The 26,535-nt window shown below is 46.2% G+C and overlaps 1 protein-coding gene across 9 annotated transcripts in view; it reads left to right on the forward strand.

The window, feature by feature from the left end:
• The window catches only part of BCAT1 (branched chain amino acid transaminase 1), a 584,786-nt gene that overhangs the window by 288,400 nt on the left and 269,851 nt on the right, over positions 1-26,535 (forward strand). For all 9 annotated transcript variants that reach the window (XR_003856480.1, XR_003856479.1, XR_003856478.1 and 6 more), the window contains one exon: positions 24,034-24,119. Coding sequence is in view for 6 of the 9 variants with exons in the window: in XM_029600154.1 (XP_029456014.1) it covers positions 24,034-24,119 (86 nt within the window). In the remaining 3 variants the exon portion in view is untranslated. The remainder of the gene's footprint in view (positions 1-24,033; positions 24,120-26,535) is intronic.

The raw sequence follows: 26,535 nt of genomic DNA on the forward strand, positions 1-26,535 counted from the left end.
GGGAATGCCGCCTCCGCGGCTCTGCTGAGTATTCAGGGCGTCCGCCATTGCTGGGCCGTCTCGCTGCCGCCCCGCGCGCACGCGGGGACGCGCGTTATGGACGTACGCTCACCGGAAGCCTGACCCCGCCTGAGCTGGCCACGCCACGCCCCAAGGCCGATATAACCGGTGTTCCTCAGTCCTCTCATTGCCTTGCAACGAGGGTTGCTACAGTGTGTAGTTCTTAGTTGCACTTCCGTTGTTCTGCTTCAGCTACCGACCTCTGCTTGTTCCTGACTCTGCTTCTGCCTGCCGCCAGCCACCGACCTCTGCTCATTCCTGACTCTGCTTCTGCCTGCCGCCAGCCACCGACCTCTGCTCGTTCCTGACTCTGCTTCTGCCTGCCGCCAGCCACCGACCTCTGCTCGTTCCTGACTCTGCTTCTGCCTGCCGCCAGCCACCGACCTCTGCTCGTTCCTGACTCTGCTTCTGCCTGCCGCCAGCCACTGACCTCTGCTCGTTCCTGACTCGACCGCTGCCTGCCGCCTGCCTCAGTCCACGGCTTCTCTGCCACAGCTGCTGCGCTCCTGTCCTCCGGACAGCGCCCCCCGCAGGCCTGGGCTGGAACTACTGCCAGACTGTTTTGGGTCCTGATACCTTCTACTTCCTGACAGGCTCTGGCCTACTCGCTGCTGGCTCCCGTATTGCACCCTGCAAGTTCCATTCAAGACATTACTGACTCTGATCCTGCTTCCGCTTGCTCTGTGCTCCCTGGCCTATTGGCTCTTGCTGCTGGACTCTGTGCTTACTCCTTGCCCGGGCCTTCCTAGAGAGACTGACACTGTGCATAAGTCCCAAGGGACTGGGACCCTATGGGCTCCTCCTGGGGGGTTCCGGTTCCCGGGTGAAGAGCTTATCAGCACTCCCAAGTCCCAAGGTTCTGGGACCCTACGGGCTCCTCCTGGGGGGTTCCCAGTTCCCGGGTGAAGGCCCTACGTGTGTCTCCTAAGTCCCAAGGCTCCAGGACCCTACGGGCTCCTCCTGGGGGGTTCCTGGTTCCCGGGTGAAGATCTGTGCCTGTGGCTCCGCCTCCCGAGCTACTCTACCCAGGGTGGTTCGGCTCAAGGGTCCACTCTCGAACCGCAGCTTCCCAGACTGCAGCAGGTATGGAACAGCTCCCCTATGAGGAAAGGCTAAATTGGTTCGGGCTGATCAGCTTGGAGAAGAGATGGTTGATAGAGGTCTATAAAAACATTATAGGAATAGAACAGGTAAATATGAATTGTTTATTTACTCCTTCAGAAGGACTAGGGGGCAAGTTATGAAGTTAGCAAGTAGCACAATTAAAACAAATCGTAGATTGGGGGGAAAACCAAGATGGCTCCCTGAACAGACGCTTACTGCACACGTCCGTGCAATCCTCAAGTTTCTTTTGAGCTTTGTGGCGTTATTTCCTACTTTTTTGATGCCTCACAAGAGGAAAGGAAAGCTGAGAGTTCTCCCATCTGAACCTCAGATTCAAGCCGGACAGAGAACCATCCCACAGTTTGCTTCACCCATATTGCAAATGAGGACGCCGAGCCCCGCTGGAGGTATGGGAGGGGGAGCCCAGACACCCCCTGGGGATGTATCATTGAGTCCTCCTGAGCCACGGTTGCAGCCGGATGCTTTTCACCCTGACCCGCCGACCAGCTGGTGCTGCTGGGGAAAACTTCCCCGGGGCAGACCCAGGAAGATGGGCTGCTCGACGCCGATGGGGAATGGGAGAGGTTTTGTGATGCCCCCACCACGATGGAAGAGAAAGGAGCTGTGGGTGGAACAGCGTTAACATCAAGTATCGGAGGTTTGGAGGTAAACAAAACCCCTTTGAAGCCCTTTGAAATTAAAAAACCAGCTGTTATAAAACTGGAGTCTCTATGGGACTTAATTGTGGGACTAGCAGCAGGACATAATGAACAGGCCTATAGGGTCGAAGAAAAAAATATGAAATTAGGAGAATGTGAAAGGAATATCTGATTCCAATGCTGTGGGAACAGTCTAAGGGGGTCATTTCTCAAAATGCAATAAGGTGTTTTTGCATGCGTTAAGCCCCATTAATGCTGATTTTAATAACACCTCTTTGAATTGTGTTAGGCTGTGCAATAGCTGCCATGTCTTGAGAGAGAGAGAGAGAGAGAGAGAGAGAGAGAAACTGGCCATAGTGTCATCCCCATAGGTAGGTATTTGTATCCCTATGGTAGGCCCACCTAGTAACTCGAGGTGGGGTTTAGGTATCAGTGTAGGGGGTTAGGGGCCACTTTGACATTCTACGTGACACGTACGAACAGTACAGTGGTCTCTTGTGAAGAACTGATGGCCTTCGGAGTGAGGAAACTCACTCCAAGATGAGATTTGGGCAATATTCTCTCAACCTTGCTTGATGGACTCTCTACCTGGGTAACATGTGCACTAACTTAGCTCTTCACATAGGTAATTAGCACAATAAACTGAATTTTTGCATAAACCACGCCCCTTTTGCAATCGCATGAGGTACTTACCGCATTTTGATAAATTCAGGCCTATATTAGCACGAAGATTAGAATCAGTGGAAAATTATTTTTGTCATCTAAATATAAAACTGCTGAATTTTCCTCGTGTAATGGGAGAAATTCCCTTGATAACATTTAAATGGTATTTAAAAGAAAATCTTAAAATACCAGATGAGCAGATACCTGCAGTAAAAAAGATAGTATACCTCCAACAGAAACAATCACAGTTCCAGATCTCACCAATTGGAGAACTTGCAAATTTTGATAATCTTTCTGAATATTTAGAGAGTTCTGGACTTGAAGTGGCAGAAAGAACTGTTTTGTTTGTTACCTTGTATTCTGAGTATGATAGAGGGGTAATTATGAAGTATTATTTTAAGAGTATAAATATTACCTAACTTGGGGGTAAGATTCGTATTTTCCCCAATTTGTCTAGAGCGACTCAGCTGCACCGCAAGGAATTTTTGCAATTACGTCCCGAGGCTCTGCTAAAGGGAGTAAGTTTTATACTATGCTATCCTGCTAAGTGTGTTGTTAAATCCTCTGGAAATACCTTTGTGTTCTATAACTCTGATCAGCTTAGGCAGTTTTTGTGTTCTAAAGAGCAAAATCCCAACAGCAATTAACCATCAAAGAAGTATGATATGGAGATCAGGGTAGCTGGATGTGATTAGTATTACAATTTCCTTGTTCTCCCCTTTATTTCCTTATGTTTTTCCCCCTATATTGCCGCAAGTAGAAAGAGAGTATTTATATATATATACACCTCTGTAAAGGATAAAGTAAAAAAATTTTCTTTGATGTATACTTTTGTTTTTCAAAGCAAAGTTATCTTTGTTTGTAATTTATAAAATGGTGATAAATAAAAAAACAAAAAAACAAATCATAGATTTTTTTTTTTCACTCAGTACACAATTAAGCTCTGGAATTCATTGCTGGAGGATGTGGTTAGGATAGTTAGCGTAGCTGGGTTTTAAAAAAGTTTGGATAGGTTCCTGGAGAAATCCATAAACTGCTATTAATGAAGTTGACTTAGGGACTAGCCACTGCTATTACTGGCATTATTCGTATGGGATCTGTTTAGTGTTTGGGTACTTGCCAGGTGATTGCAATCTGGATTGTCCACTGTTGGAAAAAGGATGCTGGGTTTGATGGACCCTCATTCTGATCCAGTATGGCAACTTCTTATGTTCTTAATTCCTCACAATTAGCTTCAAGGAATAATAGGGTCTTAAGCTTCTTTCAGACTAGATATAATCAGACGTTAACTGATACTTAAGTGATAGAGGATTCCACATGACAGGCCCTACTACTGAAAAAGTGTGTGCCTCATCTTCTGTAAATGTACCTGCTTAACAGATGGTATAGTTAATAACCACCTATCCACGGAGTGCAAACGCCACTGAAAAATATGCAGCATTAACACACTGGCCCTTCCCCATTAATGATTCCAAAAACCATGCATAAGACCTTAAACTTGATCCTTTGACTAATGTAACATTTGGCTAGTAGCGACCGGCCTTATTCACCAGGCCTCTGCCAGCTACAGAACGCCATCAGTGTGGCAGGTTTCAGGATACCGCCAGCAGCTCTGTCCTTTGATTCTCACATGCAAGTTTCAAGGCTCCGCAGCAGAAACAGGCTCCGCCCTCAGCTCCTCCTGATGACATCAGTGACTTCCCCTATTTAAAGGTCAACCTGGTGCTTCATCGTTGCCTCAGCAATAGGTTCTCCTGCTTAGCTTGCAGTGTGTGTGTTGCTACTGCATGGTTTGCTTCCTGACCTGCTCCTCATCTTCCTGCTTGCCTCCAGTCCAGCTCCTTGTCCTGCCTGCCCTGTACTTTGTCCTGAGTCTCACCTCGCCTTGTTCTTGTCCTGCTCCTAGCCTTGCTCCAGTCTGTGCCCTGCTTTTATCCCACTCCATGTCTTTTCTGTTCTGGTTCTCGTCTCACCTGCCTTTTCCTATTGGATTGTCTCTTGGTTCTTACTTCAATTTGGATTCTAACTTCTCCTGATCTCCGCCTGCCTCAACTTCTGCCTGGTATCTGACGCTGCCTGATCTGCGCCTGCCCTGACTTCTGCCTGGTAACTGACGCTGCCTGATCTCTGCCTGCTATTATCTTGGCTTGCTTTGTGACTCTGCCTGACCGCTCTTTACAGTCTATTTTCTCAAACTTTTTTATATTGGGGCATACTTTCAAGTTTGCTTGATCCTTGTGGTGCACCGAACCAAATTTAACAATGTCACATATATTCATACCTGCCAGTCATTAGTGATATAATTATGAAAATGCTAGGAAATGTACTTTTAACCCTAAATACCAACCCTAACAGCACTCTTTTACTCTTTAAACCCAACCCCTCTCAAGATCCAATCCCAATTTCCTTCTCCAGAAGACTAAGTGTTCCCTTTGATTGGTTTGCTGTATGCAAAAATGTTTACATGTGAGCAAAAAGTCATCTCTTTTATGCTCACAGCAATGCAATTCTTAAAGGGAGCATTGGCTAAGTCCATCCTTTGCTTAAAATAATTGCCTAATATTTAACAGCAGTGAAAATAAAATATGTATGAAAAAATATTTTCAGCAATAAGATTCTAAACTGCTAATAAGGAGCAAAGCTTTGTTAAAATAGAAATGAAGTGTTGTGTTTGGCGATCTGTGGGCCCGCCTCCCTGTGAACCACTGCACTTACCACCAGGCCCAAGCCATTGTTACTGGCTACTGCTGCCACCAAGGAATTTCCATGCAGCCACGCGGCAGGCTGCCACATTCCACTGGGTTATGATGTTCCCAACGGAATGCACAGCAGAACGCCATCGACACTCTTCCTGGCCTCCCGTAGGTGCACTTGCACCAGATGGCTCCAGATTTAAAGGACCTGTGCAGGAAATCCCTGAGGTGCCTACTGATGACTTCACAGGCTCTGGCCTATAAAAGGTCCTTGCTTCCCTTCAGTCCTTGCCTCGGCATCATGTCTCTTTACATTCCATAACGCGAGTTGCCTCAGTGTTCCTTGTGTTTATTCTCAAGTTCCTACATTCCTGTTCCATAGGTCCTCGTTTTTGTTCTTCAATTCATGTATTCCAGTTCCTGTGGTTCATGTCTCCCTCTTCAATTCCTGTGGTCCATGCCTTCAATCTTCAGTTCTAGAGGTCCTTGACTTTGTCTTCTGTGTCTGTAGCCTTCTTTGGAAATTCTGTGTGTTCTTTGCCTGCCATTCTGCTCCTTGCCTTCCTGCCATGCCTACCCAGCCCTTCTTCCTACAGATGGATACCTGGTATTGACCTTGGCCTGCTTCCTGGACACTCCCTGTTTGCTACCTGCCAAGGACCACTACCTGACTCTTGGATCTTCTTCCTTGCCACTTGCCACTGACCTGTTGAGTCCATTGGTCACAGACGGCTGCTCTGCCTCACCTCTCTTTTACCCTTTTTCTCCTCCATTGGAAGGATGGCTGCCTCTGCTGCTGTTTGCCGAAACCCTCAGCGTCTCCGAGCCAGCATGGGCATCCCTGTCCGCCATGCTTCTTCCTGAGGCCTCCTTGGGCATGCGCAGGCACGCTGCCTATGTTTTTGAATACATCATGGCTGGAACCTCGAGGGCGGCCCCACCGCATGACGTCAGTACCTCCGGGTATTTAAACCTCCGCTCTGCTCCAATTGAACGAGTTAGCAAGGACTTTGGTTTTGCTATTCTGACCGTCTCTAAGCTGCTCGCTTGGATTCCTCACTACCCTCCGGGGTATCTCGCTACTACGGAAGCTCTGGGTACCCGCTCCTTGGGAGCCTCTCGCTTCTACTTGCCCTCTGGGGTTAATCTGCCTAACCTTAAGGACACCCGCTCCTCGGGGGTCTTGTCTGCTTTCTTTCAGTAACCCTCAGCGCTCCTAGGTACTCGCTCCTCGAAGGCCTATTCTGCTCAGGGTATCCTGCACCTCAGACCTCGGGTCCCTCTCTTCATTCAACTACCGAAGGAAGTTATCAGCACTGCTACTCTGTGAGTATCACTGAGCAGCTCTCCTCATTCCACCTTTCAGGTTCACAGCCTATCCCGCGCTGCGGAACACTACCGGACCTTTGCTATATCTGGGTGAGACCTTCATCTACAGAGACTGTCCGAGCTTACTGTGATATTGTTGGTCTACAGTACTGTCCGTTCCCTGGGCAAGATTCTACTCATCAACTGCAGTATAATAAAGCTTTCTCTCCTCAGTGTCTGCTTACTAGAGTCTAGCCAATCGTTGTGGTTCCCCATGGGGCCCCTCCCCATGGGAGGAGTCATCGCTACTTTGACCAAGAGTCCACAATATGCCACAAACCCAACATGATCACTGCCTGACTCTCGGATCTTCCTGCTCACTGCCTGCCTCCGACCATAGTCTGCCTCTGGATATGCCTCATCCATTCCTGTTCCAACCCAGCTACCTCGACGGACATATCCATCTGCAGAGGCCACCAACTAAGACCAGCTGGCCCTGGCACCCAAAGGCTCAACTCAAGGGGACCAATGGCTGGTATGGGTGAAGCTCCAGCTGGGCCTCTGCCTCATCCAGGTCTGCCTGCTGACAGTGGGGACCTGCAGGGCTACTCTCTGTAGGTTGCATCAACCCCACCTCGGCCTAAGGGTCCATGCCCACAAGAAGAAAAAAGTTTGACCATAATGCCATAAAAGCCAGTATTGAAAAGGACCATCATTTTCAAAGCAAGAATTAACATTATACAAGACTGTCCCTCACCAACACAAAATAGAAAGGTCATAATGATAAAATAGAAATGAGCCTATAAAAACTGAATTGGAAACCACAAACCTGACTATATTAACAATGGAAACACAGAAACATAATCATGCCTCAGAAAACATCAAGCAATAACATCAAGACATAAAATATTCATAATATTAACAACATACTAATAAAAAAAAATAAATGTTAAAACAGCCAACAAACATACAATAATTCAAAAAAAGTATACATTTCCCAGAACACCAACAAAATGTTTCAAAACAGCAGAAACATCAAACACCACCTAGTAATTAAAATAAGGGCTTTTAAAACTCCTCTCTCTTTCTCTCATAGGCACACACACAGGCAGGCTCCCAATCTCTCTCTCTCTCTCTTAGGCAAACACACAAGCAGGCTCCCCAATCCCTCTCCCCCAACACAGGCAAATAACAAGCAAACTCCCAATCTCTCTCTCTCTCACAGGCACACGCACAAGCAGGCTCCCAGTGTCTCTCACACACAGGCACACACACAAGTAGGCTCCCATTCTCTCCATCATCGGCACACACAAAATAAGACTATCAATCTCTCTTGTGCTCTCTTTCACAGGCACACAAACACAAGCAGGCTCCCCAATCCTTCTCTCTCACAGGCACACACACAAGCAAACTTCCTAATCCTTCTCTCTCACAGGCACACACACAAGCAGGCTTCCCAATGCCTCTCCCTCACAGGCATATCAGAAGCAAACTCACACACAGGCGTACACCCAAGCAGGCTGTCAATCTCTCTATCTTACAGGCACATACACAAGAAGGCTCCCAATCACTCTCTCTTTCACAGGCACACACACACAAGCAGGCTTCCAGTGTCTCTCACACACAGGCACACACACAAGTAGGCTCCCATTCTCTCTCTCACCTGCATACACAAAAGGAGACTATCAATCTCTCTCTCGCTCTCTTTCACAAGCAGGCTCCCCAATCCTCCTCTCTCACAGGCACACACATAAGCAGGCTTCCCAGTCCTTCTCCCTCACAGGCATTTCACAAGCAAACTCCCGGTATCTCTCTCTTTCTCACACACAGGCATACACATCTCTCTCTTTCACAGGCACACACACACAAGCAGGTTTACAATCTCTCTCACACACAGGCATACACACAATTAGGCTCCTAATCTCTCCCTCACAGGCACACACACAGACAGGCTTCCAGTTTCTCTCTCAGACAGGCACACGCACTCAAGTAGGCTTCCAATATCTCTCTCTCTCACCAGCACACACACAAGGAGGCTCACAATCTCTCTCATGCTTTCTCTCTCTCACAGGTACACCACAAGTAGCTCCCAATGTATCTCACACACAGGCACACACACACACAAGTAGGCTCCCAATCTCTCTCTCACTGACACACACACATAAGGAGGCTTTCAATCTCTCTCGCTCTTTCTCTCATAGGCACACACATAAGCAAGATCTCCAATCCATCTCTCTCACAGGCATACCACAAGCAGACTCCCAGGCTCGCTCTCTCTCTCACACAGGCATACACACAAGCAGGCTATCAATCTCTCTGCCTCACAGGCACACATACACACACACACACACACAAGCAGGCTCCCAATATCTCTCTCTCACACAGGCACACACACAAGTAGGCTCCTAATCTCTCCTTCACTGGCACACATACAAGCAGGCTCTCAATCTCTCTCACAAGCACACACAAAAGCAGGCTCCCAATCTCTTTCTCACACTCACACTCACAAACACAGACTCTCTCTTATGCTCTCTCTCTCTCCTATATGTTCTTGCATGCTCTCTCTCTCTCCCTGGGATGTGCAGGCAGTAGCAGCTATCTCCTTGGACCCATGCAACATCACTCACATGCACACAAACACATAAGCTCTCACACATGCTATTGCTTGCACACATCCAAACTTACACATCCTATTGCATACAAACACACCTCTTGCACTTGTAGTACACATACACACTACCTCTCACATATGCTATTGCTCACACTCACTCACACAAACTCTCACACACTCCCCCCCCCCCTCATGTGCATTTTGCCAGTGGCAGCAGTCTCTTCTCTTTGGTCCTGCCACAGCCACCTCTCTTCCACCACGTGGATTGACCTTCTCTCTTTGGCTGTGCAGCCTGGACCTGATGTGGCAGCATTCTGTCATTGGCCGCGTGACCTGAACGCAACTGGGAGCCTTCTTTCTTCAGCCATGCAGCCCAGGCCTATTCAGCAGCCATTTTTGTTTGGCCCGGGCCCAGCTGGGGTTAAAAAAAAATAGTGGGGCTGCTGAGACTTGGGGCATGGTCCCCATGTGCCTGGTGCTAACAATGGTGGAGAAAGAAGGGGAAAGGGAGACTACTGCTGCACAACACGGATCTTGTTGTGGCACACCAATGTGCCGCGGCACAGTGGTTGAAAGACTCTGCTCTGTGGGATCTTTGCCTAAGTTCTGCTGGCCCCAAAACTCAAGGGCTCAACCTGCAGGGGAAGGGGTTGGTATAGGTGAAACTCTGACCTCATCCCAGCTTGAGCATGTCCACCTGCTGTTGGCGTGGGCATAGCTGGTTCATCTGCTAGGCTATGTCAACCGAGCCACACCTACAAGGGCTCGCCCTCCATGATAACTAATGGGCAACCAGTGTAAATGTTCTAACATGGGAGTCACATGCTCCCTTGTGAACCTGCCCAACAGAAAGCATGTAGCAGCATTTTGAAGTAGATGCTTAGCCCTAATCCAACAATTGGGCAGTCTCATGTAAAGTAAGTTAAAATAACATTGAAAGAATATATTTAATCTGTTGCAATAACCTCAATTTTAAAAAGCCTGATCTGTCAGGCTGATACAGGCATTCACCTAAAAACACAAGTTTACCTGCTGTTGAATGCACATTATGTGAATATAACTGCTTATGCAGCAAGGAGTTTTATACCCACAAAATGAGTGTTTAAAAATGTGTGGTCAGCTCAGCACCCTCACATGGAAATTCCATGCAAATGAGAGCATTAAGTATTCCCTCCCAATGGAGAGAAGAACAATGGTTTTACCCATCGGTACGGAATTAGTAGCTGCCAAGATAACTCTTTTCGGGTCGATGATATGTTGCGGTTCATCTGGGATGTCCTCAGAGAGGAATGAGCAAAATAGGGCATCTGCTCTGATGTTTTTATCTCCAGGGCGGTATTTCAGCACAAAGTTGAATCTGTTGAAAAACAAAGACCATCTTGCTTGCCTATGGTTTAGGCGCTGTGCGTGGCGGAGGTACTCCAGATTTTTATGGTCTGTAAAGACTGTGATCTGATGCTGTGCTCCTTCAAGCCAAGGGCGCCACTCCTCGAATGCCATCTTTATTGCCAGGAGCTCTTTATCTCCTATTCCGTAGTTCTCTGCTGGTGAGAAGCAATGGGGAAAAAATGAGCATGGGTGTAATGCCTTGGAATCACCGGCCTGGCTTAGCACGGCCCCTACGCCGACGTCTGGGGCATCGACCTCCAACGATGAAGGGCTTATTTGGATCCGGGTGTCAGAGGCACGGCTTGCTTGAGAATGCATCTTTTAATTTCTGGAATGCAGTTATTGCCTCCGTAGACAAATTGGCAACATTGGCACCTTTCTTCGTCATGGCTGTAAGCGGAACAATGAGTGAGAAGTAGTTCTTGATGAATGTTCTGTAATAGTTGGTGAAACCTATGAAACGTCTGAGAGCCTTTAGACCAGTGGGTTGTGTCTATTTCTTAATGCTTTCCAGCTTCTGTGGGTCCATCTAGAAACCTTGGTTGGAAACAATGTACCCCAAGAAAGGCACTGATTCCTTGTGAAACTCGCACTTAGACAACTTGGCGTATAGATGATTCTCGCGGAGTCTTTGCAGCACTCTTTTGACATCCTCCTGATGAGTGGTCATGTCTTGGGAGAATATCAAGATGTCGTCTAAGTATACAATGACACATTTGTAGAGGAGGTCCCGCAAAATGTCGTTCATTAAATTTTGGAAGACAGCCAGGGCATTGCACAGGCCAAAGGGCATCACTAAATATTCAAAGTGACCATCCTGGGTGTTGAAGGCTGTCTTCCATTCATCGCCAGAGTGGATGCGAACTAAGTTGTAGGCTCCCGTAAGATCAAGCTTGGAGAATATCTCGGCTCCCTGTAGTCTGTCAAATATCTCTGAGATGAGTGATAAGGGGTAATGATCTTTCACAGTTATAAGAATGTAAGAAAGAAATTGCCATGCTGGGTCAGACCAAGGGTCCATCAAGCCCAGCATCCTGTTTCCAACAGAGGCCAAACCAGGCCACAAGAACCTGGCAATTACCCAAACTCTAAGAAGATCCCATGCTACTGATGCAATTAATAGCAGTTGCTATTCCCTAAGTAAACTTGATTAATAGCTGTTAATGGACTTCTCCTCCAAGAACTTATCCAAACCTTTTTTGAACCCAGCTACACTAACTGCACTAACCACATCCTCTGGCAACAAATTCCAGAGCTTTATTGTGCGTTGAGTGAAAAAGAATTTTCTCCAATTAGTCTTAAATGTGCTACTTGCTAACTTCATGGAATGCCCCCTAGTCCTTCTATTATTCGAAAGTGTCAATAACTGAGTCACATCTACTCATTCAAGACCTCTCATGATCTTAAAGACCTCTATCATATCCCCCCTCAGTCATCTCTTCTCCAAGCTGAACAGCCCTAACCACTTCAGCCTTTCCTCATAGGGGAGCTGTTCCATCCCTTTTATCATTTTGGTTGCCCTTCTCTGTACCTTCTCCATCGCAACTATATCTTTTTTGAGATGCGGAGACCAGAATTGTACACAGTATTCAAGGTGCGGTATCACCATGGAGTGGTGATATAGAGGCATTATGACATTTTCCATTTTATTAACCCTTCCCTTCCTAATAATTCCTAACATTCTATTTGCTTTTTTGACTGCTGCAGCACACTGAGCCGACAATTTTAATGTATTATCCACTATGATGCCTAGATCTTTTTCCTGGGTAGTAGTTCCTAATATGGAACCTAACATCGTGTAACTACAGCAAGGGTTATTTTTCCCTATATGCAACACCTTGCACTTGTCCACATTAAATTTCATCTGCCATTTGCATGCCTAATCTTCCAGTCTTGCAAGGCCCTCCTGTAATGTATCACAGTCTGCTTGTGATTTAACTACTCTGAATAATTTTGTATCATCCGCAAATTTGATAACCTCACTCGTCGTATTCCTTTCCAGATCATTTATATATATTTTGAAAAGCACCGGTCCAAGTACAGATCCCTGAGGCACTCCACTGTTAACCCTTTTCCACTGAGAAAATTGACCATTTAATCTTCTCATTTTATCTTGTTGAGACCCCTGTAATCTATACATGGACGCAACGTTCCTTCCTTCTTCCCCACAAGACTTGGAGGGTCTTATGAAGCCTTTTTGGAGGTTTTCCTGAATATATTTGGACATGGCTTTATTCTCTACCACGGATAGAGGGTAAACCCGTCCCTTGGGTGTTTCAGTGTTAGGCTTCTAATTGATGACGCAGTCATAGGATCTGTGTGGCGGTAGTACATCTGCAGCTTCTTTAGAAAAGACATCTTGAAACGATGCATATTGAGGCGGCAACCCCGGCATCAATGGGGTAGTTGGCATGCAGGTTATAGGAGCGACCTCCATCAGGCATTTGCCATGGCAATCTGGACCCCAACGTGAAAGCTCCAGAGTGACCCAATTGAATTGAGGCATATGCTGCTGCAGTCACGGTAGCTCCGGTTCTATAGGGTGCATGGCCTTCTCTAAAACAAAGAAGGAGATTGTTTCAGAATGGAGAGCACCAGTCCATAGACATACTGGTTCGGTAAGCTGGGTTACTTCTCTCTGTAACGGCTCTCCATGAATTGAAGATAGGAGTAGTGGAGACGTCATGGTAGTGGGGATCTGCAGGTGCTCCACTAATTGTTGTAAAATGAAATTACCTCCTGCCTCTGAGTCCACTAGGGCAAGAGTGTGATACTCTAAGGGTCCGCAGATCAAGGATACAGGAAGAGAGAGTAGAGGAGAGGGTGCAGTAAGACCTAAGAAGAGTCCTCCCGCAGGACTTAGGTCTGCCAGTTTCCTGGAGATAAAGGGCATGTTTGAATGGCATGGCCAGCTTGTCCACAATACATGCACCGCTTTAATTTCTTCCGAGTTCTTCTCTCTTTTGACGTCAGATGGCTGCGGCCTAATTGCATTGGTTCTTCTTCACCAGCAACTGGACCCAAGGAACAGGCCTGGGTGTGGATTTAACTTGAGCTTTATCCTGAGAGGGTCTTCTGGGAGTCTTGGTCTCTTGAACCTTGTCACGAAGTCGGCGATCAATCCTTGTTGCCAACTTCACCAGTTCAGCCAAGGTCTCAGGCATTTCACGAGCAGAGAGCTCGTCTTTCAAACGAGAGTTCAGTCCTTCAAAGAAGAGAGTCCTCAGGCATTTAGGGTCCCAATGTAATTCAGACGCCAGTGTCTTGAATTTGTTAGCGAAGTCAGCTAAAGGTTTCATACCTTGCTTCAGGTGAACCAATGAAGATCCTGCAGTAGTATACCGGGCAGGGTCATCAAAAACTGATTTGAACAGCTCAAGGAATCCATCAAGATCGTATAGAATAGGATCCTCGCACTCCCACAGCGAATAGACCTAAACCAACGCTCTTTCGTCCAGATAAGACAAGATATAGATGATCATGGCATAAGCTGTGGGGAAATGGCTAGGTTGCAGGGAAAGGTTCATGCAACACTGGTTAATAAAACCTCTACATCTCCAAACTTCCCCCGAGAAGCATGTTGGAGCAGATAGAGGTACAATAGTCTTGACCTTCACTTCTGGCGATGTAACCTCTTTACCTGAGGTGGTGGGTAATTTCATCTGTGCGTGCAGCTGGTTGAATGCAGCAGTCAAATTCTCCAGCGCTGGGCCAAGCCTGGAATGGCCTGCAATGCGGTGAGCTGAGCCGAATCCATGGAGTTAGCAATCTGTTATGGTTAAGCGGTGTTTGGGTGTATTCTTGGGTACTGTGGCAGATGACCACGCCCATGGAGAGGGGCCCCATGGGGAGCCACAGTACTGGGCTAGACTCAGGACGCACAAACACAGAATTAGATATTTTTTTGTACAGCTTGATGTATACCACCAGAGGTGGCAGTAGTGAGGTAGTCTGGATGTAGCAGTCTCAGGACCCTCGGCAGAGAGGACCCTTCTCACCCTGTTGGTATAGGGGAATTCCGGTGTAGGTTTCCCAGCAAGGCAATGCTGTGGAGGAGACAGAATGAGAGTTAGATTAAATAGATGGTAGCTGTAGGTATGCGATTCCACCAGGCTGAAGTAGATGGTACTTGCACTGAGGCAGGGAGAGCAGGCCTCGAGAAGCGAGTACCTGATCCCTGTAAGGCACCTGAAATAAAGCAGAGGGCCCCCGAGGAGCAGGTACCCGGGTTAGTCAATACCCCAAAGGGCAGAGAGAGAGCTTCCAGCAGCAGCACGGAAGCGGCAGAGTAGCTTAGACCGGACGTATCCAAGTCTTTGCTAACTCGGTGAGCCAGCAATCGAGTACAGGCTATATACCCGGATGGCGTGACGTCACTTGAGGGGGACGCCCCCGAGGTTTGTGCCAATGCTGGAATAAAGATGTGGGTGGCATGTGCGCACCCTAGTAGGCCCTTGGGAGGAGCATGGTGGGAGGCAGCACCATAGCCGTTCCGACGACACCGGAGAGGGCAGCTTGCAGATGCAGCGGTAGCCATTTTCCCAAGGTAAACGGGAGGAGCCGTGAACAAGGTGAGGCATATGGGGCGAAGCCGTCTAGGACCGACGGACGCAACAGGAGGGAACTTTCCTTCCGCCCACCCCACCTTCCCCTCCCTTCCCCTACCTAACCCGCCCCCCAGCCCTATCTAAACCCCCCTCCCTTACCTTTGTTAATTAAGTTGCGCCTGCCTCCAGGCAGGCATAGGTTGCGTGTGCCGGCAGAGTGTACACCCAGACCGCCATGCCCTGCACACTCCCCGCCCCTTTTTTCAAGCCCCAGGAAATATGCGTGTCCCGGGGCTTGCACACGTCGCCGGGCCTATGCAAAATAGGCTCAACGCGCACAGGAGCAGGTTTTCGAGGTTACGGGCGTAATATACGTGCGTAACCCTTCTAAAATCCGCCCCTAAGCGTGTTGAAACATCTTTTGTTTTGTCAGTGTAAAATGTAGGACTATATATATATATATATATATATATATATTCCTGTTTTATATATATATATCCCTGAATGCTTTTATGTGTGAGCTTGGCTAGCTTCATGAATTCTGTTTACGTGAAAATGAAGAGTAATTTTGCTTCTATACTCTTATTTTTAAAATTGCTTCCTATTTTGGAAAGAATTCATCATTTTCTTTAAAAAAAAAATTTTTTTATTTTGACTTCCAAAAATATGAACATATTGCTACATTTGGAAATGTGGAATTTCTGACTTTTAAAGATGGGGAGGCTAATTTTCAACTACCTTGAAGTGCTTGTAGAGATATGGCTACTTTGACAAGGTTACTCCTGGGGGAATTCTGCGCAAAAAAATTTAAAACACTGCACAAATTTAAATTTCTGTGCACAAAAACTTAAAATTCTGCATACTTTATATTGGTCAAAATAAAACAATATACATGACAGTCTTTAAGTAATTCATTAAAATGTAATACAGAAAAAAGTTATTACTTAAAGATTTAGAATTTTAAATATTTGAGCAGAATTTCCCTAGAAGTTCACTGTAAGAGTCTCTTCCATCCTCTCTCCATACTCCCCTGGCCAATCTCCTTTTTCTTTACTCTTTCAGGCCCCAACTCCTTCACCTGCCATTATCTCTTCTCTCCCCTTTTAGGCTCAATCCCTTTCATTCTATCTCCACTCCCAGGGTTTTACCCCTCTCTCAGTATTGCCCCTCACACAGCTCCCTTTGTGTGTGTGTGTGTGTGTGTGTGTGTCTCTCTCTCTCACACACATAGGCTCCCTCTCTCTAGTGCAGAAATACACCCCCTCATACAGGCTCCCTCTCTAGTGTACACATACCCAGACAGACTCCCTTTCTCTCATGCATACACCCTCACACAGGCTACCTGTGTCTTCTTTCTCACACCCCTGCACACTGGCTTCTCTCACTCTTAACTCCCCCTACACACAGGCTCTTTCTCACACATATACACATCCCTTCACACAGGCTCTCTTTCTTACACATACACACACTCTCATACAGGCTCCCTCTCTTACATATAAGCCACCTCACAATTACACAATCCCTTTTTCATACACACTAGCTCTCAATGTCTCACATACATAAACAATCCTTCACATACTCTTCACATAGGCTCCTTTCTGGCACCCTTATCCATGCACCTTCATACATGCTCTCTCTCACCCCCCAGGCTCACAGTCTTACACACAAACACTTACCCTTACCGAGGCCTGCTCCATCTTCGCAGCGAGCAGGGCAACCTCCACTCATGGCATACCTAAGCCTGCTTCATCTTTGCCACAAGCAGGTTGAGATCCACTCGCGGCACTCTGGGGCCTGCTCCTTTGCCGCGAGTAGGATGGCCTCTGCTCGTGACATTCTTGGACTTTCTTCATCTTTGCCATGAGATGGGCTCTGCTCGTGGCACGCCGGGGCCTGCCAAATTCTGTGCAGAAAACGGAATTTCTGCGCAGTTGCGCTTGCGGGGAATAATGTGCAGTGATTGTTTTACCACACATACTTTGCAGGTTCAAAACCAAGAAGACATGAAGATACTACCCTTGAGAAATCCTCAATAAAGTGGTGATAATAGTTGGCAAAACCTAGGAAGTGCTGAAGAGCCTTTAAGCTCATAAGTGGCCAGTGCCTTTAAGCATGAAGGCACTGGCCACTTATGTACTGCAGCAACCTTATTTGTATCCATCTTGAAGCTTTTTTTGAGATTATATAAATGCACAGAAAAAAATTCCAGCAAAACTATATTAAATAATACAGTTTTGAAGGTTTCATGTGCTGAGCAATGCAGTAAATTTTGCCAAAATTGGAGGAAAACGTCCTCAGAAAAACATTACTGAAATAGATGAATTGTATTCAGTGTGTCATCTCCTGTCATATGTTTCAAAAATCTCCACAGTTGCTCATAAAGCACAATTTATAATAATAATTCAAAATGAAAAAAATATCTTGATTCCCCATAGATAATCAAATCAGAAATGCATGGCAAACAAACTTTAAAGTAAAAAAATATTCATCTCATACTCCAGTAGATACTGTAGATACTCCATGAAGGCTGGAATGAACAGCATGCGAAAAAAAATGACCATGTTTCTCCACAAGCTGCCTCAGGAGAACATTATACCTTAAATTTCTGAAAAAGTTAAAAAAAAAAACAAAATTACAAATTTCAAAAAATAACACATACAAATTTTCAAGGTAACACTTGATGTGTTACCTTATAGCACACAGTGTCAAAATGGCAGTCTGCCTACTGAAAAGTGATTACCAGCAAAACACATAGGGGCAGATTTTAAAAATGTACGCCCGCGCAAACAAGAGAACACCGGATTTTAATAGATACGTGCATAGCCGCGCGTATCTTTTAAAATCCGGGGTCGGCGCGCGCAAGGTTGCGCAAAATTGGCAGCCTGCGCGCACCGCGCAGCCTGCCTCCGTTCCCTCCACCCCCCGCACCTTCCCCACAGATCCTTGGCAATAATCTTGTTAAGACTCTGGTAGTCATTGCTTGGCCTAAGGGAGCCATCCTTCCAGATGAAGAAAGACCCTGCTCCTGCAAGAAACTTAGAAAGGTGGATAAAGCCACAAGCCAGGTTTTCCTGTATGCTCTAGGACAGGGGTGGGCAAGTCCGGTCCTCGAGGGCTGCAAACCAGTCGGGTTTTCAGGATACCACTAATGAATATGCATGAAATAGATTTGCATACAACTGAGGCAGTGTGTATGCAGGTCTCTCTCATGCATATTCATTAAGGATATCCTGAAAACCCGACTGGTTTGCAGCCCTCGAGGACCGGAATTGCCCACCCCTGCACTAGGACATGGCTTTGGTTTCTGAATTTGACAATGGATATGTTGACCTATGGTTCCTATGAGTAATTCAATGGCACAGTCAAACTCCTGAAAGGGTATCCATACTCATATGCCTTAGTAGGGTCTCCACTTATTTTTACTGAATACATCTGCAAAGATAAGGTAGTGGTCCAAGACACCTGGCATTAGCTGTACCACAGAATCCATAAGAGTGAAATCTGAACATCCCGGGTCTGGAATACAGGATGAAAAACATGATGAGAACCATGAAACAATCTACCCTGATTGACGATCAATAAGCAAGTTGTACAACTGGACTCATGGAAAATCCAGATGGACCACATATGAAGGTGATTCAAAATCTCAAAATAAGAGTGTCATGATGGTGCAAGGTTGCTAGAATGCAGAGGAACAGCAGTGGAGCATCAACTGATTGGAAGCACAGGTGGTTCGGTTAGTGTGCTTGCTGTTTGCTAAGCGACTAAATGCTTGGACAGTACGAATAATGGCAGAAAATGTGACGATGGTGGCTTAAATGATCATCAAAGTGGAACCAAGGGTCAACAGGTGTCGGAGAAAATAGATGTGCTCATGGCATGGGTGGAGCAACATCTTCTAGGCATACCCACCTCTCACATTGCCGCAAAGGACAATATCAGAGTTGACTTCCTCAGCAAGAAAAGCTTGGACCCAGGAGAATGGGAGCTGGTGGACAAAGCCTTTCAGCTGCTTGTGGACTCTTGGGGCCACCCAGACCTAGACCTCTTGGTGACCTTCAAATAAGGGAAAGTTCCATGCTTTTTCAGTCGCAGGCGGGATCTGAAAGCAGTGGGTATTGACACTTTCATTCAGGAGTGGCCGCAAGGCACCCTATTGTATGCGTTTCCGTCCTGGCCTCTGATAGGCAGGATGGTCCAGGAAATTGCATGTCAAACCAACACCGTCCTTTTAGTGGCACCGGATTGGGCTCGGAAGTCGTGGTATGCCGATTTGCAGACTGCTAGTGGGCAGTCCCCTCAGGCTACCACTGCCAAAAGATCTGTAGTGGCAGAGACCTATTCTACATGAGGATGCAGGTCAATTTTGTCTTATGGTTTAGCCATTGAAAGAGCTCAGTAGTTGAAGCAGGGTTATTTGCCCTCTGTGATTTCCACCTTAATTTGGGCCAGGAAACTTACTACTTTTCTAGCATACGTTAGGATTTGTAGAGTTTTTGAAGCCTGGTGCTCTGCATCAGGTTCTTGATTGCTGAGGTTGCTTTGCTGAAACAGATTAGACCACATTCCATGAGTGCTCAGGTGGCGACGTAGACATTTTTGCACACCTTTTCCAAGCATTACTTCTTGGATGTTCGGGCTAGGGAGGACACCATATTCACATAGGTGGTATTAACTGGACCACTGGCAATCTCCTGCCCTCTTCGGGATTAGCTTTGGTATATCCCATTGATGGGGATTGGCCCGCCAGAATGCAGAGGAAGGAGAAATTATTATTTACCTGATAATTTCCTTTCTTCTAATGAGGGGCAGGTATTAGGTAAGTAATAATTTCTTCTTCCTCTGCATTCAGGCAGGCCAATCCCTAACCCACCCTAGGCTGCCAAAGCTTTATGTTTTGATTAGCCTATTTGGGGCGAACCTTGCAGAGTGTGATTCTTGCTCTTTATTGAAGACTGGTAAGTGGATTATCTAGCCCCTTACTTTAGTGAATATGTTACTTATTTTGGCTGAGCTCAGTGTTCCGTTGGATTGGGAGCATGAGTGATAGATTTTTAATGATAATGTAAAGTATAATCAGTTTGCAGTTTGGCTTTTCCAGAGAGTATTGGCATGCATAACTCACTAGTGGGGACTGGCCTGCCCTCATCAGAGGAAAGGAAATTTACAGGTAAGTAGTAATTTCTTGTTATTTACCTTATAACAGATGTTGCATATATCAACAAAAATATTTTCAGACAAAAACATTTGGGGTAGATTTTTAAAAATTGCGCGATTGCGTACTTTTGTTCGCGCACCAGGCGCGAACAAAAGTACGCTGGATTTTATAAGATACGTGCGTAGCCGCGCATATCTTATAAAATCCGGGGTCGGCGCACACAAGGGGGTGCACATTTGTGCAACCTGCGTGCGCGGAGCCCAGCGTGCCCTGCCTGTTCCCTCCGAGGCCGCTCCGATTTCGGAGCGGCCTCGGAGGGAACTTTCCTTCGCCCTCCCCCCACCTTCCCCTCCCTTCCCCTACCTAACCCACCCCCCCGGCCCTATATAAACCCCCCTTACCTTTGTTGGCAGATTTACGCCTGCTAAAAGCAGACGTAAATCTGCACGCGCCAGCGGGCTGCTGGCGCGCCGTCACCCGACCCGGGGGCTGGTCCGGAGGCCTCGACCACGCCCCCGGGCCAGCGCCATGCCCCCAGGCCCACCCCCCAAACGCCGCGGCACGCCCCCGAAACGCCGTGTCATTTCGGGAACGCCCCTGACACGCCCCTCCCCATCCCTTTGACAAAGCCCCGGGACTGACGCGCGTCCCGGGGCTCTGTGCGCGCCGGCGGCCTATGCAAAATAGGTGCGCTGGTGCGCGAGTGCCCTGCGCGCGTAAATCCTTCCGGATTTACGCGCCCAGGGCTTTTAAAATCCACCCCTTTGTGTTGACATCTGCTAGCTATTCTGTTTTTTTTAGAAACATTTTTTTTATTGTTAATTTTCAGTTAATTTAACACAAAAATACAGGAAATAATGTGTAGATTCACATAACATTTCCAAAGAATACAACAAGGAAAATAATACTATCTACATCATCAGCCATAATGCCTGAGGGAACAGGAAAATATGCAATCTTACAAATAGTATTCTACTATAAGTGCATTCATTCAAATAATAAAAATTAAATGAGATTTGTCAATTATTTTTGGTCATCATTTTTCTCCCCTTCTGGACTCCTATCTAACAAAAAAGTCGCTAGATGTAGAGGATCAGAAAAACTAAACTTTTTCCCCTGATAGGTAGCATAACAAAAACAAGGATATTTTAAAAAGAAATTAGCTCCTATGGCTAACAATTTACCTTTCAGGGACAGGAAATGCCTCCCTCTAGCTTATGTAGCTCTGGAGACATCAGGGAAAATTTGTATTTTCTGGCCACAAAATGCCATATCCTTATTTCTAAAAAAAAAACTTTAAAAATCTTATCTATATCAGATTCGAGCACAAAGGATACAAAAAGCGTCGATCTATTATGGATGATGTCAGTTGATTCCTCCAGAAATGTGGACACTCCCAAATTGGAGGAATCAACCATACCATCATCTTGAGTCTTATCCTTTCTCACCATCCTACTAGGAAAATAGAAAATTTTTGATAACTCAAGTATATCAGCATCTTTATATAATAATATTTCCCTTAAATATTTTTTAAACATTTCTAATGGTGATAGTAACTGTGTCTTGGGAAAATTAATCAATCGTAAGTTTTTTGATCGAATCAGATTTTCTATATTTTCCATCTCATAATGTATAGCCAAGCTATCCTTAATATAAATACTTTCTGTGCACCATTATTATCTGTAACAGATATCTGATTTGATGTTAATTGACCAGCCTGAGGATAGCTGTTGGACTTCTCCAGAGCAACAGTCTCACCAGGCTTTATGTCCTGTACCTTATTGACATCAGGTGGAGGAGTTGTCGATGGCTGACGAAGTAGAGACAGACCCACGCCAGGACTCAGGGAGACTGTTACTAAAGCTCCTTCGCTGTCCTCATTTGGCAATTCAATCTGCCTTAAGACATGATTGTCCATTGGGCCTTTAGCTGTAATTGGAGAAGATGATACAAACTTTGCTTTCCTTTTTCTTCCCATTTACAAAAAGGGAAAAAAAAAGGAGAAGAAGTAGACTTCAAATACAGAAAATCCAGTACAATCTATCAGTTTTCTCTGAAGAAGAAAAAAAAAATCGGGCAAAGCCGCGTACCGGCGGAGACAGTGTGCCGCACTGCCGCAGGTTTTAAAGCGGAAGTTGCGCATTGATGACATCACACACACACCCTTCAATGATGACTAACCAGCTCCAGCTGGTTCAAGGCAGTGGAACAAATCCTGCATAGCAATGTTCCCCATGCGGGGCAGATGATATAGGTGCTGGATGGCCTGGACTCTCCTCACCTCCAGAGTCCCCCGTTTTTTTTTTGTTTTTTTTTTAAGAAAGATTATCATTTTTCTACCATATAGTACTTTGTACATGCACAAGAGAAGTTTTCACAAATAGAAGTACAAGATAGTCCAGCATCTAGCTGGCTGGTTCTATAAACATGGTGTGTACTTCAGATTATTTCTTTGTACTGCCAGACTAGTACTGACTGTATTTTGAATGGATTTTGGGGGCATGATTTTGCAACAATAGTGTAATGTTTCAATAATTCATTTGTTTATTGTTAATTACCTGCTTACTATTTAAAAAATAAACCTAGAAGCAGACTGCAATCAACAAAATTTGCACTTTCATACAAAAGAGAACCTGAACAATATAAACAAAAACATCTCATTTTGAGAAATACTATTGAAAGAGCCATGATTTTACTTTCTTGTTAAAAAAAAAATACAAAGAAATAGACTCATGACAGATATCAAGATGAAATTTGATTCCCCAAGTCAAGTGCAAAACAAGCAAAAGCTCAAGTGTAGATATTCAAAGCTGGCCATGTAAGGAACTTAGCCAATTAGAACTTTGCCAGTTAAGTTACAATGTATATTCAGCGGCACAGTGAAGCCACTGAATATACATGTATATATACTAAGGATGGATATTTGTTTTGGATCGTTATGAAAACAGACATTTGTTTTGAATCGTTTTGAAAATGGAACAAGTTAAATTCTGATGAAATTTCATTGGAATCTTGTTTTGTTTTGAAAACCTATTTAAAAAAAAAAAAAAAAAAAAAAAAAAGGTTGCTGGTTGGGCCTTGGCCCAAAGCAGGAGCCTCGCTTAGGGAGTAGGCTAAGAACCAAAACATGGATCCCAGGCTATGACCCAGTATGACTCTGGCGCCTTAGTCTAGGCCCCAAGCCTGAACCTTCCTAGGCATAGGCCATGATCTTACGAAGGGTCATGGCCTATGGCCCAGGCCTCGAAGCTCCTCTTCGTTATCTTCTTTCTTCATCTATTCTTTGCCAACTGATGCCATCCACTGGGGTCATCGCCAAATAGCGCTGAAGGCACTTTGAATATCAAGCCCTAAAGGATTTGTTGATACAAACTTTATGAATGGTTTTAGTTAGGTTTTTTCTTGGGGGGGGGGGGGGGGGGGAGTATACTTGCTAGTACTGAGTACCGGCAACTTTTTCTTCCAGCTGCTTGATTTGTTCTCTTGTCCCTCAAAAAATAATGATTCTTGCATGTGAGTACCGGTATCTTTGTTTCCAAATAGATGGCACTGGATTTACCATTAATTTCTGCAAAGACCACAGCATCCAAGGTGATATATAGTAATGAAGCAATTCAGCTAAGAATGCATGGCACAATACAGACATCAAAAGACCAAAGATGATATTTGAAACTGTTCTGCTATTCTACTGGAATTGAATGCTAGCTCTGCAAGATTGGAGTTACATGTTTCCTGATTCCGTTCCCCTCCATCAACTGCATGGCCTTAACATTTGTGTTAAAATCATAAGTTTCAGTTCCACTAATAGAATAATCTTTTTTCTTATTTATTTTTTTTGCAGATGAAGAATTGGCCACCCCTCCACTAGATGGTCTTATTCTTCCTGGAATAACAAGGCAAAGTATCTTAGATCTGGCACGCCAGTGGGTAAGTATTTGACCTCTGCAGTAGCAATTACATAAGTCATTTAAAATGAGAGCAAGATGAAAGCTATGATTTGTATCTTAATAAGGCCCTGTGGTTGACCTTTCTTGTAAGCTGATTCTTTCCTTGCCAACGTAAATAAATTGGGTTCAATTTAACTGAAATCCATTTGGCCACTGGAGCCTGAATAGTGGTAAATATTCAGGTTTTGCCAAATAGCATCTGCCACAAAAAAGAAATAATTGCCACATATTTGACATAAATAAAAGATATTCAGTACAGTCTTTGAAAAAGATATTTGGGGCATGTCTTCTGCTGTTACCAAAAACACACCAATAGACATGCATTCTCCTAAATATCTATGTGCTGTTTATTTGTTTGTGAATACATTTTCTCCTGTTAATTCATCTAAGTCCTGAATTTGAGTGAATTGAGTCCAACATGAATTAAAAACTTACTGATGAGAGTTTCGTAAGGAGTCTAAAAAGTCATGGGATAGGAGGCAATGCCCTATCTGTTACGGGAACCGGCTGCGGTAGGCCGCAACTGGCTCCCTCCACCTACTGCCGCAGCCGCCCGCTGCTTGTTAGCCCCAGAAGTCTTGCGGCCGCGGGGTGCCGCAGTTGCTGTGCTCTCCCCGCGCCAGGCTCGCGCCAGGCCTCTGGTGCTGCTGCTCCTTCCCGGCCATGCGCTCTCCCTGCACAGGGCCTCCGTCAGGCCTCCAACTCTGCTGCTCCTCCCTGGCTATGCGCTCCCTCCACGCAGGGCCTCTGCCAGGCCTCCGACGCAATTGCTCCTTCCTGGTCTGGAAGCTGTGGTGCCCTGTCCGGTCCCGCAGGGGTGCCTCGTGCTCCTATGCGTGCGTGGCCTCTGACATCATTAAAGGAATCGCTATGGGAGGTGCCAGGGCTCCTCCCTCTTGACCCGGGACTATTTAAGGCAAGGCCTTCCTGCAAGTCCTTGCCTTGGCTACTCGACTCCTGCTTGTGTTCCTGATAGTTCCGTTCCTGTGTTCGTGCTTCTGACCAGCAAGACCTCTGATTGTACCTGACCTCAGTGATACGCTGCCTGCCAGACCTCTGCTTGTACCTGACCTCCGTGATACCTGCCTGCCAAGACCTTTGCTTGTACCTGACTTCCAAGATACTCTGACTGCCAAGACTTCTGCTTGTACCTGACCTCCGTCATACACTGCCTGCCAAGACCTTTGCTTGTACCTGACCTTTGAGATACGCTGCCTGCCAAGACCTCTGCTTGTACCTGACCTCCAAGATTCGCTACCTGCTAGACCTCAACCTGTACCCGATCTCCAGCTATGTCATCTGCCTAGCCTTGCCAGCTCCTGCCTTCTACTCATCTCTGCCTGCTAAGAGCTACGCCAGCACCCAGACTCTGTCTCCTGAGGCCCCACATAAGTCCAGCCGGCCCTGGTACCCAAGGGCTCAACCTGAGAGGAACGTGGGCAGGTAGTGGTGAAGCATCAGCAGGATCTCAGGCTTCCCATAGCCTCGCCTGCCAACGGTGGAGACCTGTGGGGCTCCTCCCCACAGGTGGTACCAACTTCCCCTTGGCCCAAGGATCCACACTCCGTAACAGGTAGCCAAGGCCATGAATCCAGTGGAGGCGTCCGCACTCCATGCTATTCCTGGTCTCGCTCAAAAGATCTTGGAGCAACAGAAGGTCCTGGAGTCTCTGGCAACTTCTATGGAGCAGCTTAACGCCCGCCTGGATTCAGTGGTCTCTGCTAGTACTGCCGCTCCTCCCTCGTCGGGTTCTCCAGCATCTGCTTTCGTTCCGCGACCGGTCATTCCCCTGACTGCTCCGCCCCGCTATGTGGGTGATCCCATGTAATGCCGTGGTTTCCTCAATCAGTGTAATATATGCACTTTTGTCTGCAGTCTGCGCTCTTTCCAGATAACCTTACCAAAACCACCTACATTCTGTCCTTGTTGGGAGGTAAAGCCTTAGCCTGAGCTTCACCCCTATGGGAACACTCAGATTCTCTCCTTTTGAATCTCTTGGGGTTCCTGACCCGGTTTTGAACTGTCTTTGAAAACCCGGGTCGGTCAGCTCCGAGCTCCTGCATATTCATCAAGGGGGATGTTCCTTGCTAGATTATACCATTGAGTTCTGGACGTTATCCACTGAACTCCACTGAGAGGCATCCTGTCTTAGGGCCATCTTCTTGGAGGGTCTATTCTCCAAGATTAAAGATGAATTGGAGCCCGTGATCTTCCTCTGTCTCTGGATGCTTTAATTGACATGGCAGGCTGGATTGACCGTCATCTTTAAGAGAAGTCCCAGGAGCTAAGCCCCAGCAGGCAACGCCCCACCACTCCGACTCGATTGCGGCCATCCTCTCCTGGTTCCTGTCCACTGACTCCTGCTGTGGAAACTATGGAAGAAGCCATGCAGATGG

The sequence above is a fragment of the Rhinatrema bivittatum genome, chromosome 4 (assembly GCF_901001135.1).
Source record: "Rhinatrema bivittatum chromosome 4, aRhiBiv1.1, whole genome shotgun sequence".
Taxonomy (NCBI): domain Eukaryota; kingdom Metazoa; phylum Chordata; class Amphibia; order Gymnophiona; family Rhinatrematidae; genus Rhinatrema; species Rhinatrema bivittatum.